The 16,492-nt window shown below is 38.2% G+C and overlaps 1 protein-coding gene across 2 annotated transcripts in view; it reads right to left on the bottom strand.

Moving 5' to 3' along the window:
* The window catches only part of ADAMTS3 (ADAM metallopeptidase with thrombospondin type 1 motif 3), a 294,819-nt gene that overhangs the window by 40,356 nt on the left and 237,971 nt on the right, over positions 1 to 16,492 (bottom strand). For both annotated transcript variants that reach the window (XM_072624390.1, XM_072624391.1), the window contains 4 exons: positions 13,624 to 13,756; positions 11,529 to 11,642; positions 6,367 to 6,512; positions 2,035 to 2,210 (listed from right to left, as the gene is read on the bottom strand). In XM_072624390.1, the coding sequence (XP_072480491.1) occupies positions 2,035 to 2,210; positions 6,367 to 6,512; positions 11,529 to 11,642; positions 13,624 to 13,756 (569 nt within the window). The remainder of the gene's footprint in view (positions 1 to 2,034; positions 2,211 to 6,366; positions 6,513 to 11,528; positions 11,643 to 13,623; positions 13,757 to 16,492) is intronic.

Raw genomic sequence — 16,492 nt, 5'->3', positions numbered from 1 at the left:
GCACTGAGGTAGGCTATACTGTACTGTAATCTCACAGTTATTGTTTTTGATTCACTGAAAATAAAAATAGTTAGCATTTATATAGCATTTTAAGGTTTTAAAACATGTTTTACAGATCTAATCTCATTTGATTTTCATGACAATTATTGCAATGATTCCCACTTTGCAGATGAGGAAACTGAAACACAGAAAAGGTTAAGCAATTTGCCCAGTGCCATAAATTGAGTATCTGAGTCAAGATTTCAATTCAAGACTTCCTGACTCCAAGAGCATTACATTACCTAGCTGCGTATCAAATGGAAGCAACAGTTCAGGCAGAAATTCAATCCATTTATCGGTACATTAAATACTCTGTGAATGGAGGTGAAATGGAAAAGTGAATTTTAAAGTGCTTTTAAGATCTGGACCATTACATCCACACAACTAAGGTGTGAGAAGATGATCTTATTCTTGTTTCTAAAGAAGCCAGAAAAGTGCTCGGTTTTCTCTAAATCTGCCAGAGTAGAAATATCAAAACATCGTGGGGGGGGGGGGGGGGGGAGGGAAAGGGGGATAGGAAAGGGATGGGGAAGAAAACTGCCTCTGAGTAGATGAGCTGAATTGCGTTCAGGCAAACAGCCTCCCAGCTGATCGCCTGGTTTCTTTTAGGGTTTTGTACATGGCAGGTAGTGTACTGAATGCTGTCTCTATTAGAGATTTGCACACTTGTTCATTTCAACAACTTATTTCTCTTGGAGTAATGTAATTTCTGGACTCCAAAATGTCAGCTTTCATCAGAAAAAAATAAGAAGATCTGAGAAAAAGTAGGTTTACTTGGTTAGGGCAGAATTAATTGCTCTAATTTTGCTCCAGCTTCCCTAAATTCATAATTCCAAAGGAAGCTGGGGTCCCGTCTGAGACATGGAGGGGTACTCCAAATAGGAAGGCTATGACTATCTCCTATCCTCAAGGAAGCCGAGGAGCAGACAGCCCATGGAGAAGGTAATTTTTGTCACTCTTGTCCATGTATCCTGGCAGAATTGAAAATACTGGTGGAAACATTCAGAACTCCCTTCCTGCAAACCTGAAAGCTGAGCTGGCCACTGCTTGACCATTTCTATCCTTCTGCCAGGGAAGCAGTCAGAGAAGGTGAGGTGTCTTCTTGCTTTATCTTCAGGAACAGATGATAGAGGCAAGGAGTTGCTGAGGTCCAGCACTCAGCAGGACTGGGTTACAGTCTTTCACTCTTAATCTGCCTGATAATCACTACTAGCCTAAGAGTACACTAGGGTCCCTTCTTTCTTTTCCTTATCTCCCCTCTCCTCTCCTTCCCTTTCCTTATCCCTTTCCCTTCCCTTCCCTTCCCTTCCTATCCTTTTTTCCTTCCATCCCTTATTTCTTTCCCTTCTTTTCCCTTCCCTATTTCCTTCTTTTCCTTTCATTTCCCCCCTATTTCCTTTCCTTTCTTCTCCTCTCCTCTCCTTTCTCTTCATAGATTATAGAGCTAAAGTAGAAGGGAGTGTAGACACTGCAGTATAGACCAAAGGCTTCATTTTACTTATGAGGTGCATTATGTGATTGGTATAAGGTCATATATAGGTAGAAAGCATCAAATGTGGGATTTGAACCCAGGTCATTTGACTTCACAGCCTCTTTCCATGCCGCCATGTTACATCAATATACTTACGTGTTTTGCTGAAAAAGAAAAATTTCCAAAAGTCGATTCATTAAGGACTCTTGTGTTTCACAAAGTGGAGGGATGTTCTGGATAAATCCTCCATCATCCAAAATGTTCAAGAGTTACTGTCCAGAAAGAAGAGTCCCATTTGGACCCTGAATTGATACCCAGGACATTCATCTCATGTCCTTCTGCACAGCACAAAAGGCAGCTTTGACTTACTAGCTTCAACTTGTCCTCACATGTGAAGACTCAGACCAGCTGACCAGCACTGACCTCCTGCGTCATCAAGTCAAATTCAATAAGCCCAATAGATCTTGAACTTAAATTTCAAAATGTCCTTGTTAAGACATGAGCAACAAGAGGACTCCACTCACCATCTGCATGCTCAAAGGGCAGCCAATGATGTTTGCTGTTCTGATGCTCAAAGTGGGAGTTCCGCTGCTGGCACTGCTGAGCTCGAAAATCCTCAAAGAGCTTCGAGCACTCTTCAGTGTTACAAAGCTGGTACTCAAAATTAACACCAGGACAATCTTGACCACCATTGATTGGCCTAAAGAAAAGACAATCTTTAAAAAGTTTCTTGGCTCTTGGTTTATGATGGGAAGTTTCCTTACACAGTGCCCAAGGGCACAATGCCAGAGGCTTTGAGCTGCTAGCTTCAAGAGACTGAAATCAGACTTCCTAACTTAAAAACCCTTCTACCATAGCGAGAAAGACATAATAAAAATGCAGAAAGTTGAGACATACATTTTGATGACATGGGCACAAAGAAGAAGGAAAGAAACAAAAAAAAAAAAATGAGCTTGTGCCCAGAAAAGGGATTCCTGCCCTCCAATAATCACAGCTCATATCCCTACTGAAGGAAATATTGATCAGATCTTATTCTGAGGAAGCAGGAGATCCCACCTACAATGGGCACCCACCTAGAGGGGTAATCAGCATAATCAGCAAATTCATGCCTGATGGCAAAGTTTGGAGAAAATTTTTAGTCCTAAAAATCTCATCCAAAGAAAGGCCTTCTTAACTCTGATCATCTCAAAGATAAGAACCTTTTTTGTTCTTTTAGAAACACTTTGGGAAACTGCCTTTTCATTTCTGGGCAAGATGCTGTTCTAGAGAGCAAAGATGAAGATGGGTAAACCTATGTCCTTGTCTCTTTCCCCCTTCAGTTCCTAGAAAGGTATCAAGAAGAAAGATGGGATAGCATAGACAAGAGGATGAACAAGATGCAAGGATGGTAGTTGCCCTAAGCCTTCCTAGACTACCTAAAACTCTGGGGTGTCAGAGATATTAAAAATAAAGCAGCATTGGGAGAGAGTCACAACTAAGGAAAGTGACAGAAAATAGAAAGAATTAAAGTAGGGAGGGAAAGGGGAAAGACAGATGCATAAATTATATCTGTAAAGAAGGGTGAGGGATTTTCTTCCCTTCCCTTATGATTGAAGTAGTCACAGATAGCTCAGAATCTAATCATAAGGTGACAAGATGTCAACACTCCCAGGGTATAATGATAAGAGAACAGGCGTTGGGTGAAAAAAGTGTTAATCAGGTTTCTGGGTCATGTAACTGACAAGAGAGGGGACAGGACATTTCTCCAATCCTCGTGACCATTCAAACTTCTCCAAAAGTGGAATTGTGCACAACAGGTGAAAAACAACTCCAGCCATTTCAATAGTTTAAGCCCCCAAGAGCCCTCATAAGTTAACAATCCAATCAGCTAACAAGAGAAGAGGCTACTCTCTAACAAGATCATTGAGTATGGCTCTCTCACTAGCCCACATTCCCTGGTAGGGTAGTTACAACATCCATGGGCTTGGAATACAACTAAATTGTGCTCCTCTTTCCCCTGTGTGCACACATGCTGTTTGGTGGAGGTGGAGACACAGCAAAGTAAAAAGCTTACTCTGCTTGGAGCAGGAGCATGGCAGCCTACCATCCTGCAATAATGGTCAGTCAGACAAAGTTTTCCTTTGGAGAGTAGCTCTTCTACTAGATGTTATGGCCCGTGGGGGGAAGGGGGATGAAAGGAGAAAAATCCCCCCTTCCTCTGGCAAAAGTTTTTTTTTTTCAAAGACTGGGTTATTTTCCTATTTGGGGCAGATGGAACTAAGGAAGGACCCTAGCTTGAATGGGGGACTTCATCAGGCTTGAATGAAAGGGGACTGGTATCCAGTTGGGGCAGTTCTGTTTCTGGGGGACGTCTCTTAGGGCAGAGATTGAGGCCAGAAGAAAGTGAATGATCTAGTGTGAGAGGAGGCTGATAAAACCTTGAGGTCCAGCCCTAAGAAAAACTGCCATTCAAAAAAAAGGAATCAGAAAATGAATGATAAGGGAATATAAAGAAAAAAGACTGAAATGATCAAAGATCTTAGGAGGAAGAAAACTCATTTTAAAACCTTGAGTGTGACCAAATAAACCAACAGGGAAACTATTAAAAGAAGAAGAAAATATGGACTCCCAATCACCTAAACAAGTTCAAATATCTCTGTCATTAAATAAAAAGGAAAATGAATCAATATCCAGTGAAGGATCCTGTGGAATCCCAAGAGAGTACACAGCCACATCAGGATGTTCTTCCCAAATGGTTCAAGAGAATTAAGAATTGTGAGGGCAGAATTCATGGCCTGGCCAATAAAAATTGGCAGAGAAAAAATTGAATCCATCACAGAGAATTACACCAAAGAAATAAAAAAGAAGATAAAAGATCAGGAATGTAAATACGTAGAAATGAAGAACAATCTGAAAGAAGAGAAGCAAAAAGTAACATTAAAAGAAAATATTGGTCATGACGATAGGATGCATAGAGACAGTTTAAAGATTATATTTCTCCTGGAATAATGTAAGTCAAAAAATCCTGAGCATCTTCATGCAAAGAGATATAATACTTCTGAACTTAGAAAGTAAAATGACAACTGAAAGAATCCATAGACCACCTTCAAAAAAAATAAACAATTACGCCAACAACAAACAACCCTGGGCTACCAACTCCAAGACACATAGTGGTTAAATTGAACGATTCCAAGGACAAAAAACAAACTGAGCAAGCAAACAGGAGAAAAACCTTTAAATCCAAAGAAAAGGAAATTCAAATAACATAAAACTATTCTGCACCTATGAGAAATTGCAAAAAAAAAAAAAAAAAAGAATGAAATACTGTTTTCCGAAGAGCAAAGGAGCTCAAAATGCCACCCAAGATGATACATTTTATAAACTTGAACCTAATCATCATGAAAAACAAAGGTACATACAATGAGAGAGGCATCTGAAGCATTGCTACAAAGGAAACCAAACATGAGCAGATTATTTGTTTTACAAACACTCCAGATGGCAGAAATACAAGAAAAGAAGAAAAAAAATGCAGCACCCAAGGAAGCCATAAGTTGCAAAAAAAAAAAACAAACAAAAAACTTAACACTGGAACAAAAGGACAAAAAATAGGAAAATTGTCAATTCTTTATAGTGTGTAAAGGCCTTCATTTAATTAAAGGATCAGCTCCCAATTAGCTAGTAGAAGATAGGCATATGTTATGGTGGTTTTTAAATGACTGTAAGTTAGAGAGCTTAAGACAGTCTGTTCCAGAGGCCCCAAAGAGAAAAATAACCCAGACTTTGAAAAACAAAACTTTTGCCAGAGGAAGGGGGGATTTTTCTCCTTTCATTCCCCTTCCCTCCACTGGCCATAACATCTAGCAACCGAGCCACTCTTCAAAGAGAAACACCCATTCAGCATTTAGAAAATCACTTCAAGAGAATCTAAGTCATAGCTTTAGAAGGCACAAATACTCCTGACAGACATTGATACAGAGATGCAGTCACTTGAGGTTAGAAGCAGGTTAGAGGAGTGGGTTCTCTGGCAGAAAAGAAAAGAGCTGGCAGAAAAGAATAGAGGTAATAAACAAATGCTAAACCATGGAGAGGAGTAGGCTCTGGGATACCAAGTGAACAACTTATCCAGAAGAGACAAAGCAAGAAGGGGGGAGTTTTGTGAAGCTTCCACAGGAACAAAAGGACTTCTAGGCGCAGGAGGTAGCAGAGGAGGGAGTAACCTTGGCTACTTTTTTTTCTTGTATTTTACTACAATATATTCCAAGTTTGCACTCACTTTTACAAATGTTGCATATATATATGAGGAGGAGAATGCAACACCATGTTTCCACCCTCTCTCATATATATCACAAACTACAGTCTTGGAACTCCCCCAAAGGCAACATTTATATCCTTTAAAATAATAGGAGCAGTGGAATATCTGATTTACATAACCACAACAATTGGAAATGTTTTTCGAGTTGCCGTTTTCATTATGACATTTTAGTAAATGCCTTTGCTTTGGCTGGCTACTGATAGGAAGAGCACTAGACGTGGCTCTTGTGGCGAAGAACAGACCAACAGAACCATAAAGTCGACCCTGGAGCCTGGGAGGGGCAGCTGCCTTCTGGAGGAGCATTAAAAGCACCAAATCAGAAGGAAATGTTACCCATGTAAGGATTATTTCTTGCTATTTTAAATTTGGAAAAGTTTATTGGAAATTTTAATGGATTTTTTTTTTTTACTTTTTTACTCATGGTATAGATACACATGGAATTGCCCAAATTTCCAATTGGCTGCTCCATAGAAATGGCTCTGAGGTTAAGGTTCGAATTCAACATGTTAACCAGGCTACTGATAACAACAGTTACACGATTACCCTAAAATACGTTCTCACTCACATTGGGTTATTGCATTGACGTGTCCTGAAGCGAACACCTGTCCCACATGTACGAGAACAGGAGCCAAATTTGGTCCAAGACCCCCAGTTTCCATCCTGCTTCTCTTGATTGGCATTCTTCCACATGCAGTGACCCTTGTAGCACCACTTTAAAAATTCAAGATATGAATTAGATTATTAACATAATTAATATTGTTGAATTAATAATATGAAAATAATTCACATGTTGAATTTGGAATATGATGCATATCAATCAATGACCAGTCTTTTAAGTACCCACTCTATGCCAACGCTGGAGATAAAAAGACAAAACAAAAACAATCCCTGCCTTCAAGGAGTTTATATTCTAACAGGGAGACAACAGGTGCATATATTTATGGTTGTTGTTGTTATTGAGTAATTATTTTTCAGTTGTGTCTGATTCTTCATGACCCCATATGAGATTTTCTTGACAAAGATACTGAAGTGGATTGCTAACTCATTTTACAGATGAGAAAACTGAGGTAAACAGGGTTAAGTGACTTGTCCAGGGTCATACTGATAGTAAGTGTCTGAGGTTAGATTTTAGTCTTCTTGACTCTAGGTTTGGTGCTCTGTCCACTGGGCCACATGGCTATGCATATATAGGTTGACACAAAATGTACACTGAGAAAATTTAAGTTGACCATGGCAGGGAAGGCATTAGCGCTCAGGGAAAGCCTTATGCAGAAAGTACCACTTGATATGAGTCCTGACAGAAAGCAAGAATCTCAAAATGCATCAATGAGGAGAGAGCACCTTCCAGGAACAGAAGATGGCCAGTGCAAAGACATAGAGATATGTGATGGAATGTCATATGTGAAGAATAAAGGGATAACATCACTCTGACTGGACCAATGAGTACAAAGCCTGGAGAGCTAGGCTGAGGCCAAGTTGTAAAGAGATTGAAATGCCAAATGAGGTTCTATTTTTCATCCCAGAAATAAAAGGCAACCACTGACATTTAATGGGGGTGGAAGGGAGAACAGCACAGTCAGAATTGTGCTTTCAGAAATCCACTTTGGTAGCACTTTGCATTGGTGGCAATTGTCCTCTGTACTTATGCAGAGGTGACATATGGATAGAGAGATGACCTTGGAGGGAAGAGGAAGAACTGGTTCAAGTCCCTACTCTGACACATTAGCTGTACAGCATATGGTATACTAAATAGTGTGTGTGTATGTGTGTGTGTGTGTGTGTGTGTGTGTGTGTGTGCTTTAGCTGTTGTTCTTTGTTCTCAAAGAGGACAAAAATGACATCGCTATGTTGGGTGCAAGGTACAGTGTGTCCAACTGTGACTGACTGGACCAATGAGAATTTGGCATGCTCTACCATAGATTAGGCACAATCCATATGAACATTGGAAGTGGAGATGGCTTTAAATTTGCACATCTCAAGTTTCTTTGAGCAACTGCAATTCTGCTTTGCTCATAGAGTACAGCACCTTCTTTGATGTGGATACACTATGGGAGGACAATCCTGTACCAGTGTTTCCCATGTCTCACAATCAGTTCTAAAGTTCTCCAGAGAGACCTTGAGAGTGCCCTTGTATACACAGGTACATACACGTATTGCCTTGCCAACAGAATGTAAATACATGGAATGTAATGGACCCTTAGCCAATAATTATTTATAATGACCATTGATTGATTGATAAAAGTTTTCTGTTCTCTACTTCTCAGTTAAAGGAAATATTTAAAATGAGTCCCAAACATAATATAAAAGCTGAAATCTGTGTTATAGAAAAGGAATTTAGATGTAGGTTTTACAGCTACTTCCCTAAATAAAATTAAATAATCACAAATATGAAAAACCAGAGCAGAATGAAGAGATTATTTTTTAAAAATTATATATAGTGAGAATAAAAGCACTAATAAAGGACACTTTATGATTTAATTGTTTAGAAGTTTATGGAGCAGTGAGAAGAGATTCCAGAGAATGCTCTTATCCCAACTCTAACAGTCATCGAGTCCACACTAAAGTGGGAGTATATCACGACCAGCCAGAATGTGGGGTCACCCAGGGCACTCGAATAAGAGATGATCTGATTCTACCCTCTCTCGTGTATGTCATCAACCACAGTTTTGGAGCTCTCCCAAAGGCAAGATTTATGTCCTTTAAAATAATAGTAGCAGTGGCATATATTGATTTCCATAACAACAATAATAAATTCTATCTGTAAAGACTTTTATTTTCAAAACCCTTTCTCACACACTCTATCTGTTTTGAGTCTTAAAACAATCTTATCAGGAAGGTTAAAAGACTTCATCTCAGAAAGATTAAGTGAACTGCCAAACTCCCCATGGGTAAGAACTGGAACAGGATGGATTACCATTCAGGTTTTCTAGGAGAGCTTCCTGGTTAGAGACATCCCACCAGAAAGCTTTTATTTTAAAATAAAGCATCAACTCTGAAATCTTTTACTTTTGAAGTTTGGACTTTGGAATGCTGGTCTTTCTTAAAAAAAAGATGCCTATCATCAAAACCACTTGGTATTGGCTAAGAAATATAGGGGTAGATCAGAGGAATAGGTTGGGTACACATGACACAGTAGTTAATGACTATAGCAGTCTACTGTTTGATAAACCCAGGGACTCCTGCTTCTGGGATAAGAACTCTCTGTTTGACAAAAACTGCTGGGAAAACTGGAAAATAGTGTGGCAGAAACTGAGTATAGGCCAACATCTGACACGGTACACCAAAATTAAGTCCAAATGGGTAGATGATCTAGGTGTAAACGTTCATACTATAAATAAATTGGGGGAGCAAGGAATAGTTTCTTTGTCAAATTTATGGAGAATGGAGGAATTTATGACCAAACAAGACACAGAGAACGTTATAAAATGCAAAATGGATAATATTTATTACATTAAATTGAAAAGGTTTTGCACAAAAAAAGCCAATTGTTGGTAGACCTGTGAGCTGATCCAACCATCCTGGACAGCAATTTGGAACTATGCCCAAAGGGCCATAAAAATGTGCATGCCTTTTGATCCAGCAACACAGCTTCTAGGGATATATTCCAAAGAGATCACAAAAATGGAAAAAGGACCCACATGTTCAAAAATATTTATAGCACTTCATTGTGTGGTGGCCAAAAACTGGAAATTGAGGGAATGCCCATCAATTGGGGAATGGCTGAACAAGTTGTGGTATATGAATGTAACAGAATACTATAGTGTTAGAAGAAATGATGAACAGGAAGACTTCAGCAAAACCTGGAAAGACTAATATGAACTGATGCTGAGTGAAAGGAGAACCAGGAGAACATTCCCAAAGGACTCTTTGAGGCAAATGTCATCCACATCCAAAGAACTATGGAGTCAGAATGTAGAATGAAGCAGATTATTTCCTCTTTTGTTATGTTTGCTTTTGTTTAGTTTTACTCATGCTTTCTCCCATTCATTTTAATTCTTCCATGCAACATGAATAATATGAAAATATTTTTATTTAACAGGAATGTACATGTAGAGCCCATATAAGATTGCACACCATCTTTAGGAATGAGGGGAGAAGGAGGGGGAGAAAATTTACAACTTATGGAAGTGATTGTTGAAAATTGAAAACAAACGAATAAATAAATAAATTTGGAAAAGAAAAAGATGCCTATGTGAATAAAATGTGAGCTGTGAGCTCTCAGTCAATCCATCTGTAAATTTTTATTAAGTGCTAGTCAAGTGCCAGACACCGTGTTAAGTGCTGGGAGATGGGTTATATTATATAATATGTCATATAGTTAATATATTAAACATAATAATTAATAGTAAACAAAATTAAAATAATGATATAATTTATATATTCACTATATCTTAAATAATATATAACATGTTATGTATTATATATGCACACACATGTATACACAAATACCAAATACACATGTATATATACGTATATAGAAAACATATTAATGGTAATGGAGGGAGTATAAGCAGTTCATTAAAAGTCTCATGTAGGAGGTGACATTTTATATAAACCCAGAAGAGAACAAAGTGAAAAAGGAATAAATTCCTGGTCTGGGGCACTGCTGGTGATAAGTCACAGAGATCTGGGGATGGAATGTCTTGTATAAACCACAGCAAGGCCAGTTTGCCTGGGTCAGGAATACAACAAGGGAAGCAATTTATCATAAGGCTGGAAAGATAGGTTGGAGCCAGGTTGGGAAGGGATCTGTAATCAATTCTAGAGGTATTGGGGAGCCACTGGAGTTTATTGAGAAGGGGAGTGAACTTGTGTTCTGGGAATTCATTTTAGCAACTGCATGGAGCTATAAGTAAAGCAGTTTCTTTGGTAAAGTGAAGAAAGAGGTGTGAAGAAGGTGTCTTAGCAAGACCAAAGACATCAGGGAAAAAAATTCACTGTCAATGTACATTATTTTATTGGAATAGCTAGGAGGTGCAGTAGATAGAATGCCAAGCCTGGAGTCAGAAAGGCTCCTCTTCATGAATTCAAATGGGACCTCACACACTTACTAGCTATGTGACCCTGAGAGAGTCACTTAGCTCTATTTGCCTCAATTTCCTCAGCTATAAAATGAGCTGGAGCATGAAATGGTGAATCACTCCAGTATCTCTGCCACAAAAACAAAATGAAAAAAAAAACAACAAAAAACCCTAATGCAGTCACAAAGAGTAAGACACAATTGGAAAAAATGACTCAAAATTATTTTACTGCTAATGTATATAAGGTCTATCAAATGGAGATCTCAATATGGCTTTTTTGTTTGTTTAAGGATATATATATATTTCTGTTAGTAGTATAGTCTGCCTGTTGACCAGAATGGTCTAAGTAGTCCAACTTATATCCCTTCAAGGTTTAAGACACTCTAGGCAGCTTTCCCAATAAAGCAAGCACTTCTTCTGTATAGGGTTACAAAACATCAATGCCTAGAAATCTTCAGAAGGAAGAGCCCAGAAAGTTATTTCAAACTCACTAAGAGGGCACAAGTTGCATTAAAGGAGTTAGTACTTTGAATTTTAACATGAAGTCTAATTGCATTGCAATCTGAAACACCAATGGTTATTTAGACTTGCCAGTAAAGTAGGGAAAAGAAAGGGATATATTCTCTATAACTTGTCACTCACCTTTATACAAATACACACCAGTACATTTTAAGGTTAAAGTTTAAAAGATATATAATAAACTCACTTTCCCAGGGGCACATTCAGTCCCATCAAGTGGGGGTCCTTTCTTAGTCTTACAGAAATAGGGATTATCAGGATGGCTACACCATAGCTGTTTACATGGGTCAAAGGTTCGGAACTGCAAAATAGAGCAAAATGCTTAAATGACATTGTAGGCAATATAAGATTCAACAACAGTAAGTTTTATGTCTACCTCATACCATGTTTCTTGTTTATATTTTAGTTCATTAGCAAAAATTGTAGTATGCTTTACATAGAATGAATGATGACTTATGTAATTCCCAAATAAATAAATTTAGGTTATCTAAAATATATTGATAAACTGCTAAATAAATAAATGTCAAATTAATCAATTTTTAATCTTATGATTACTCAACTAATCATGCTTAATTACTTTCTCTACTGATATAAAGGAAAGTCACTATATATCTCTGGGCCTCTGTTTCCTCATCTGTAAAATGAGGAGCTTGCTTTCAAGGTCCTTTCCATCTCTAAATCTATAATATTATGTCATTATTTTTAATATGGTTAAATTCACAATGTTAAGCTCTAGCAAGGAGACAGTGACTATTATCATGTAAATTTTAGGTAAGAAAAAGTTTCAATCAAAATGATTCCATTGAGTCCCTATAAATAAGAACTAAGTTAATAATTATAATAGTAATCGTGTATTTTCATTCAGTTCAATGAAACAGAAATGGGACCATTCTATTTGAAAGGTATATTATTTGAGAGGTATCTATAGAGATAGGGACTGTACTGTGATTTCAATGATATAGAGAATTCTTAGGTGAGGAAGTTATTTCCACCATATTTTCCTAATATGGAATTTGGTATTTAACAACTTAAATATAGGTACGCACAAACACAGGCTTCTATAGAAGATAGATAGATAGACAGAGAGATAGAGAGATAGACAGACAGACTGATTGATTTAGATCTATAGAGAGAGAAGTGTATTTATACAGGGTGTCCCAAAAGTCTTAGTACAGTTTTAACCTTTAAATACCTTAAAGTCTCTCCAGTCTCTCCTCTCTCCAATCCATCTACCCCACAAGTACCAAAACAATCTTCCTAAAGCACGTGTCTGACCTCCCCTGCTCAAAAATCTTCACTGGTTCCCAATTGCCTCTAGGATAAAATATAAATTTTACTCCTGAAGAGCTTAAAATTGAACTAGAATTTCTGGGACACCCTGTAAATGTTCCATCATTTACAAAGACCTTTCCTCCCCGTCATCCTATGCAATAACAAAAAATATTATTTATAGATGAGGAAAATGAAGCTCAGAGAAATAAAGCTAATTGCCTATTCTCATGTATGAAAAAATATCAGACCAAACTCAAGTATTCTCATTCCAGATATATTGAGTACCATTCCTAAAATGCTAGACTGATAAGCAGAAAACATGCACATATATATTTGTGTGTAAACAAGAGAGACAAGTGCTATACATACACACAAATGTAGGTACATATATATGCACACATATATACATGACCTTTTCCCCAACTCTATAGATAAAATGCAGATTTACACACATTAGTTAACAAGGGCATGAAGCTTTAAGATAACTCTCCCTTCCTCACTACCATGTCTTGCACTTGGGAGTTTTCCTCCAACAAGCTTATCTTTGCTCATGAAACTTCCCTTCCTGACAAGACTGAGACAAAGGCAAGTAGAATATTTCTCAATTATTTCTGGTAAGACTACATTCTAAAGTAAGATAAAGGAACTGGCCAAATTCTGATTTAAATGTAAAAAAGAAAGATGGACTTTAAGGAGTCTATGTGAAATCATCAAGGTTAACTACTCCTTTTTCCTGTAGTTCTATCAATCACTTCTCTTAAACTTGAAGAAAAGCAATAAACAGAATTGGACTTCCTCACAGAGGTGTCTGATACAGGAAAAAAATGTGTTTTTTCTTTTACCTCTTCATTCCCTTTCTTTCTAAGTCTCTGTGGTTCTGAGCCCAATCACTTTCTGCCACAGTAGAAATCAATTCATATGAGGAATGTTCATTCAGAACAACTCATCTAATCAGAACTAGGTGCACAGATTTTGTCTTTTAAGTTTTAATATTACTTTGGGTGACTTACTGCAGTACACATTTTGTATCCAACACCAAAATCAAAGCGGCATTGTTCATCCATAGAATAGTTGATTCCTGGTAGTTCTGGGAGCTTGGGCCAATCATGTTCAAAAGGATCATCAAGAAGACAGTCATAGGAACTGTGAGAAGGGAAATAATGTGCACAATTAATTTGTGGACATGTTTCTATGAAGATAATAACCATAACGAAAAGAAAAAGAAATGGAGACACAGGAGGAAGAAGGGGGTAAAGAAAATGAGAAGGAGGAGGATGAGTTCAAGCGGACATATTCCTCAAGGAGCCTTTGAATTTTACTCTTGTATCATAATTATTATCATAGGCACCATCTACATGAAAATAGCTTTTGGGTGCATTAGACAAAATTATTGGCATGCAGCTAATGTCAGACTTTACCATTTCTTGATGCAGTTACACCTGAAAGTTCTGTACATTTTCAACCTACTTATCACAGAGAATATGTTGTCAATTTGCTTCCTCCCTTTTTACCAGAAAGTATTATTTCCATAGCTGTCTTAGGGTGATAAACCCTGTGTTTCATTAACATTGTACAGGTTGATGTTAGGGTACTTTCCAAATCTGTTAAGGTCCATTTTACAAATCTGAAATTGCATGTTAAGATTAGTATTGCATAGGCATTGGCTGTTTTCAATATATTCTCGACAAAGAGTTTTGCTTTCAGGATGCTAGTAATCTTTAGTTGTCTCCAGTCACACCTTTCTTATGGATAGCTTAATGTATCTTTCCTGAAGATCTACAACATATTTGTTCAGAACCATTGCCTCAGTTTGACTTCTGGATTCAAGATCAAACTCTTTTGTCACTATCTTTCCTTGGTGTACAGTAAGATTTTTTTACTCATTTACTCCAAATGATATATTTTTTTATCATAAGGGCAAATTTCCATGAGATGAAAAAGGCTTTTCATGTTACCCTCAAGGAGCCTGGACTTACTGAACAAGGGAGATTATGCAAAAAAATTACAGAACATGTATACCACACATTACTGAAGACTGCAGAAATTTAGCACCAATCAAATATGAAAGACAAAAAGTTTGACCTAGTGGCTAAGACTGTAGATCTGAAACTCTTTGCCTTTCAAAAACTAACAAATGACAAATCCTTGATCCACAGACATGGACCTTTGGGATTAAACAATTGAATAATGCCATAACTAAGCCATTATCAAAGACTGAATTGTTGACTACAAAAACACCAACTTAACAGTGATTTGTAAAAACTCAAGAACAAGGGGGCGGAGCCAAGATGGCAGAGTGAGAGCAACTACTCACCTAAGTTCTTACACAAACTCCTTCAGATACCTCTAAAAAGACAATCTGATCAAATTTTGGAGGTGCAGAATCCAATAGGAGACAGATTATGGCAGATTCAAAGCCCAGGACAGACTGGAAGGTCCAAGGGAAGGATCTGTTCCACAGGGGAGGAGCCCACAGTGCACAGTGCAGTGCTTCTAGCCCAGCAGAGTGGGAGGGCCTTGGGAAACCTGAGACAGCAGCAGGCAGACAGCCAGCCAGCCCAGGTGAGAGACCAATAGAGCCAAGCAAGTGACAGTCACTGAGCACCAGATATCAGCGCAGCAGCTCCTGAGACTTTCAGTCCAAGGATTAGATGTCTGTAAGTCACCTACTTGAACTTCTGGGAGCCAGGATAGTGGAGGGATCAGTAAGTGTTCTCTCTTCCCCTCTTGATGACCTTGAAAGAACCACAAAATATTTCCCCAGAAAAATCCTGGATCAGTGGGAACAGCAGAGGAGGCAAATAGTCTCATAAAACCTGAGGCTAGAAAAATAGTTAAGGGGGATTCCTCCTACTGTGGCAGAGGCAAACCAGAAATAAAGGGGACCCAAGATGGAGGAAACTCACACTAGGACCCAGGCAAGCCTCAGTGCCAGGAGAGGAGCCCCAGGAGTGTTGGAAACTCCCACTAGGATCTAGCCGTACCTCAGCACTCCAAGGGAAATGGGAAGACAATAGGGCAACTGTGATCACCATCCCTTGAGCTTGCCTTTGCCTCAGTTCAGCTGAGGCAATCTCTCTTGACCAGACTACCCCTCCCCCCATGCTTAACAAATTAACCCCAGGGCTGATCCAGGAAGCACAAAACAAAAACCTGCTCTTAGCTTTTTCACAGAATTCAGCTCAACACCAAGTTCTGCAGCTTCTAACTGAAAGAACCAGAAACCACAACACACAATCAACATCATGAACAAGAAAAAGCAAAAGAAGGGCAAAAAACCATAGAATCTTTCTATGGGGACAAGGACCAAAACACAAATACCAAAGAGGTCACTAGTGAGACTGTACTTCCATCTGAAAATTCAGAAGGGACTATGAACTGCTCGCATGCACAAACAGCTCTCCTGGAACAGCTGAAGAAGGAAATAGAAGAAAAACTGGCCAATGATTTTAAAAGTATAAAAAAAGAATTCACTAAAGAGAACATCTCTTTAAAAAGGAAAATGGAACAAATGGAAAAGGAAGTGCAAAAATTAACTGGAGAAAACAACTCCTTAAAAGGAAAAATTAGACAGATGGAAAAGGAGATACAAAAGTTAACTGAAGAAAACAATTTGATAAAGATTAGAATTGGGCAAGTAGAAACTAATGACTTGACGAGACAGCAAGAATCAGTCAGACAAAATCTAGAGAAAGAAAAGATAGAAGGAAATGTAAAATATCTAATTGGAAAAACAACTGACCTGGAAAATAGATCCAGGAAAGAAAATTTAAGAATTATTGGCCTGCAAGAAAGCCACGATGAAAAAAAAGAGTCTGGACAATATCTTCCAGGAAAATTGCCCAGGAGTTCTAGATCCAGAGGACAAAATAGTCATCG

Source organism: Notamacropus eugenii, chromosome 7 (genome assembly GCF_028372415.1).
Source record: "Notamacropus eugenii isolate mMacEug1 chromosome 7, mMacEug1.pri_v2, whole genome shotgun sequence".
Taxonomy (NCBI): domain Eukaryota; kingdom Metazoa; phylum Chordata; class Mammalia; order Diprotodontia; family Macropodidae; genus Notamacropus; species Notamacropus eugenii.
Note: the sequence above shows the minus strand (reverse complement) of the source record. Positions and strands in the feature narration are given on the sequence as shown.